This window comes from Neovison vison, chromosome 14 (assembly GCF_020171115.1).
Source record: "Neovison vison isolate M4711 chromosome 14, ASM_NN_V1, whole genome shotgun sequence".
Classification (NCBI taxonomy): Eukaryota; Metazoa; Chordata; class Mammalia; order Carnivora; family Mustelidae; genus Neogale; species Neogale vison.
Genome location: NC_058104.1, coordinates 33,131,186 through 33,136,543, shown reverse-complemented (window position 1 = coordinate 33,136,543; position 5,358 = coordinate 33,131,186). Strand labels below are relative to the sequence as shown.

Below are 5,358 nucleotides of genomic sequence, written 5' to 3'. Positions count from 1 at the left end.
GATGTGGGCTGGTGCCGTCTACAGGGCAAAGGAGAGAGAATAAGCAAAAGAGTAAAATTAACGGCGAATAAGTCTTGTCTTTAGTGGGTTTGGGGAGCGTTGGACGGTCCATTTCGAGCTCTGATGACGTTCGGTCTGTCCGTCCGGGTGTGCTGCCTTTACATGGGAGGCGTGGATCCAGGCTGCAATCCTGTCAACTTTTAGCGCCGTGGGCGTTGTTAGGAGCACCGTGTGAGGTCCTTTCCAGCGGGGTTCAAGATTTGTGGCTCGATGCCTGCGGACCCAGACAGTATCCCCGATTTTGTAGGGATGGGGTCGCGACGGGATGTTAAGTTCTTCCTGGTAGGCGGCTGCCAGGGGTTTCCGGACTTCTTGTTGCACCAGCTGCAAAGCTTGCAGATGGGCCTGTATGGAGGGGGAAGGGGAGTGAGTGGAGATATCTGCCTCAAAGAACGTGACAGCCGGAGGGGGAGCACCATAGAGGATTTCGAAGGGTGTTAGACCGTGAGGGCCAGGAGTGTTTCTGGCCTTATAGAGTGCTAAAGGTAGGAGCTGGACCCAATCTTTAGAGCCAGTTTCAAGCAGTAATTTAGATAGAGCCTCCTTGATGGTTCTATTCATTCTTTCTATCTGTCCTGAACTTTGGGGTCTGTAAGCACAGTGTAATTTCCAGTCGATCCCCAAAAGCTTGGCCACCGACTGACTTACCTGGGAGACAAAGGCAGGTCCATTGTCTGACCCCAGTACCTCAGGCATTCCATACCTTGGGAAAATCTCCTCCAGTAACTTCTTAGCAACTATGTTGGCAGTCTCCTTGGTGGGGAAGGCCTCTGCCCAACCTGAAAAAGTGTCTAGAAAAACTAAGAGATATTTATATCCATACATGCCAGGCTTAATCTCGATAAAGTCAATTTACCAATGTGTGCCAGGGCGGCGACCACGTACTCGGACTCCTGGTCCGATATTAGTTTTTCCAGGATTGACTTGGGCACACACTCTGCAATTTGCGGCCGCTTGTGGAAGAAGGAAGTTTCGTTTGGGGAAATAGTTTTCTAAATTGGCCCTATCCATTAAGGATTTCATTTTGTTTGCACTTAGATGAGTTAGCCGATGGAGGTGATTTATTAGTTCCTTTGCCATTTTAATGGGCATTATGGCTTGTCCTTGATATTCCCATTGGTTCAGGGTCGGGTTGTAATTGGCCCCCAACCTCTGCATGAGGTCTAAATCGGTTTCTTCATAATTCCAAACGGGGGCTTCATTGGTTCCCTCTGTTCCAGTGAGGATGGTGACAGTCAATAGTTGAGGCCCTAAAGCTGCCCGTCGGGCTGTTTCATCGGCCAAGCGATTTCCTTTGGCCTCTGGGCTACTTCCTTTTTGATGGCCTGGGCAATGCATTATGCTCAACTTCTTGGGGAGAAATAAGGCCTTTAGTGGGGCCAATATTTCAGTCTTATTTTTAACTTCTTTCCCATCGGAGGTTAGTAGTCCCCTTCTCCGATAAATTTCCCCATGAATATGGGCGGTGGCAAAGGCGTATCTGCTATCTGTGTAAACATTGAGTTTCTTACCTTCTGCCAGTTGGAGGGCCTGGGTTAAGGCGATTAGCTCGGCCCGTTGGGCTGAAGTGCCTCCTGGTAACGCACTTGCCCACACAATTTGAGAGTCGGTCGTGATGGCGGCTCCTGCCCGTCGTTCTCCATCCTGCAGGTAGCTACTGCCATCTGTGTACCAGGTTAGGTCCGCATCCTTCATGGGTTGGTCGGTTAGGTCAGGTCGTGTTCCATGCGTTTCTGCAAGGATCTGGTGACAGTCATGCAAGGGTGCCTCTCCAGAGGTGGGTAGGAGAGTTGCGGGGTTGAGAGTCACCACAGGTCTGAACTAGATTCTGTCTGTGTCCAGGAGGAGGGACTGATAGTGAGTAAGGCGAGCATTAGACAGCCAGCGGTCTGGTGGTTGGCGAATTAAAGATTCCACTGTGTGTGGAGCCAGGATTGTTACAGGCTGTCCCAAAGTTAGTTTGGTTGCATCCTTGACTAGGACTGCTATGGCTGCTATCATTTTTAGGCAGGGTGGCCATCCTGCTGCTACGGGGTCTAACTTCTTAGAGAGGTAGGCGATAGGGCGTCTCCAAGGCCCTAGTCTTTGAGTTAGGACCCCCTTAGCAAACCCTTGTTTTTCATTGACAAACAAGTCAAAGGGTTTAGTTATGTCCGGCAGGCCTAACGCTGGGGACTTGAGGAGAGCTTGTTTAATATGATCAAATGCCTGCTGTTGTTGTTCAGTCCAGACGAAAGGGGTATCCTGTTTGGTCAAGGGGTATAGGGGGGCCGCTATTTCTGCAAACCCAGGGATCCATAGCCTACAAAAGCCCGCTGTCCCTAGGAATTCCCGCAATTGCCTGTGGGTTTGGGGCGTTGGAATGCTGGATATAGTCTCTTTCCTTGCGGCCGTTAGCCATCGCTGGCCGTTATGCAATTCATAGCCCAGGTAGGTGACCTTAGTCTGACAAATCTGAGCCTTCTTTGCGGATGCCCTATATCCCAACTGGCCAAGGGTTCGTAGGAGGTCCCCAGTACCTGTTTGACAGTCCTCCTCATTTGTTGCTGCCAGTAAGATGTCATCGACATATTGGAGTAAGATCAGGGAGGGGTGACTTACCCGGAAATTGGCTAGGTCCTGGTGGAGGGCCTCATCGAATAACGTGGGGCTGTTCTTAAATCCTTATGGTAGCCTTGTCCAGGTTAGCTGAACTGAAATTCCCAATTCTGGGTCCTTCCACTCGAATGCAAAAAGGGGTTGACTCTGGGGACTTAGTCTTAAACAGAAGAAAGCGTCCTTTAGATCTAGGACAGTATACCAGGAGTGGTTCGGAGGCAAGGTGCTAAGTAGGTTGTAAGGATTGGACACGGTAGGGTGGATGTCTTCTACTCGTTTATTGGCCTCTCTTAGGTCCTGGACCGGCCGGTAGTCATCTGTACCAGGTTTCTTGACAGGTAGTAGAGGAGTATTCCAGGGAGACCGACATGGGGCTAAAATGCCTTGGTCTAGTAGCCACCATATGTGTGGTCTGATGCCTTGGTGGGCCTCGTTAGACATAGGATATTGTCTAACACTAACAGGGATGGCTGTTGCCTTCAACTGTATGTGAATGGGGGGCTGCTGGGCAGCTAGTCCTATTCCTCCCGTTTCTGCCCAGGCATTTGGATAAGATGTGAGCCAGGGTTTTATGTCCCTCTGAGGTGGGGGGGGGGGCTTTTCGTGCAGTCCATATTCCTCTTCTAACTGTAGAGTGAGTATGTGCAATGGAGTCCCGTTGGGGCCGGTCACTGTGGATCCATCTGATCCGAAATGAATCTGGGCCTTTAGCTTAGTCAATAGATCTCTCCCCAGGAGTGGATAGGGACAGTCAGGTACGTGAAGGAATGAATGAGAAACTTTACCTGAAGCCAAATGGACTTTTCTTTCCGTGGTCCAACGGTATTGTTTTCCTCCGGTGGCCCCTTGAACCCATGCCGTCCGGTTACTTAATGGTCCTGGGGTTTTGGTTAAGACAGAATGTTGTGCCCCTGTATCTACCAAAAAGGTGATTGGTTGCCCCCCGACTGTTAGGGTTATCCTGGGCTCAGGGGGGTGTTCCTAGCCCTGACATCCCTAGTCGTCATCTAGGGCCATTAATCTTGTTTTCTGCCTGTTATTTTCCTTGGGGTTATGGGGTCTTTTGGGGCAGTTTTTGGCCCAATGTCCTCTCTCTTTGCAATAGGCACATTGGTCCCGAGCTACCCGAGGCTTGCTTCTGTCTCCTTCCTTGCCTAGCTCTCCTGTTTCTGATCCTTGATTGCTTTGCACTATGGCGGCCAAGATTTTGCTAAGCTCCTTATTTCGCTTACGCTCTCGCTTATCTTCCTTTTCTTCAGCCTCTTTCCTTAACCTTTCTTCCTTTTCTTCCTGAGTTTCTCTTTTATTATAAATTTTTTCTGCCTCCTTTAACAAATCTTGTAACGAGAAATCTTGTAAATTCTCCAGTCGCTGTAACTTATGTCTAATGTCTGGCGCTGACTGCCAAATGAATGCCATGGACACATTTCCTCTTTGTTCATGGCTATCAGGACCGAAGGGGGTATATCTACGATAAGCCTCTCTAAGTCTCTCTAAGAAAGCGGTTGGAGATTCTCCGGAGCCCTGAGTAACCCGTCTTACCTGAGCCAAATTGGTAGGGCGGCGCCCTGCATTATGGAGGCCTGCTATGAGTAACTGGCGATAAAGATTTAGGTGGGTCCTACCTTCAGCCGTATTGAAATCCCAGTCAGGACGGGTCAAGGGAAAGGCGGCATCAATCACATTCGGGAGCTGGGTAGGTCTTCCATTGTCTCCCGGAACATTTTTTCTGGCTTCCAGATGAACTTTTTGTCTCTCCTCTGTAGTGAGAAGAGTCTGCAAGAGCTGCTGGCAATCATCCCAAGTGGGTTGATGCGTGATTAGAATGGACTCGATCAGAGCGGTCAAAGCTATAGGGTCCTGTGAGAAGGAAGGGTTATGGGACTTCCAGTTATATAAGTCTGAGGCCGAGAAGGGCCAGTATTGGAATTGGTTGCCTGGGCCCCCTCCTTGGCGTAGGGGAAGGAGCTTGGAAGACCCCTCCTTTGCAGGTTCCTTGCGACCCCTAAGTCTTCCTGCCATTGCAGATGGTAAGGGGTGGCGTTCCTCCAGCAGGTTATTCGATTCTTCCTCAGATTCTGAGGAATTTAATGCTTGCGCCGGTGGAGGGGGAAGCTGGTAGGGAGGGGGGTTCTCGGTTAAGAGGTCTATTAAGGGGGAATCATCAGGAGGAAGGACCCTCTTTGGCTTAAGACGCCGGGAAGAGGTGGAATCATCTATTACAGGGTATAGGTTGGAAGAAATAGGAGGCTTGGGAGGGTCGGCAGGGCAAAGGGGAACAGGGGGAGCGGAAGGTGTTGGGGAAGGGATAGAATCCGGAAGGGGTTTGGGCTTTGGATGAGTGAAAGGAGAAACCCAGGGAGGGGGGTCCTCGACGAGATTTTCCCAAACTACTATGTAAGGGACTTTGTCCGGATGGCCTTGAGGTCCCCGACTGAAGATTTGCTCCTTGACCTGTAGGAGAACAGTGATGTTAAAGGTCCCCTCTTTAGGCCATCCAACATTAAAGGAGGGCCATTCAGAGGTGCAGAGTGTTTGCCATTTTTTTCTTTTGATCTCCATGGACAGATTGTTAGCTCGGATTTGCACGTCTTTCCAGTGATCTAATGTGAGACTCAAGGGGGTGGCGATGGTTTGCCCCATTTTTATGTACGATGTAGCAGACAAGGGAAAGGGGGACCTTTCAGGTGCTGTCCTGCT

General features: G+C 50.1%; 1 protein-coding gene across 1 annotated transcript; it reads right to left on the bottom strand.

Moving 5' to 3' along the window:
* Positions 1–748: 748 nt before the first annotated feature.
* On the bottom strand, positions 749–5,358 carry LOC122895478. The gene is given in 2 exon segments (XM_044232904.1): positions 749–786; positions 789–5,358. Coding segments are annotated over 2 exon segments (4,551 nt in total). The 5' UTR covers positions 5,302–5,358.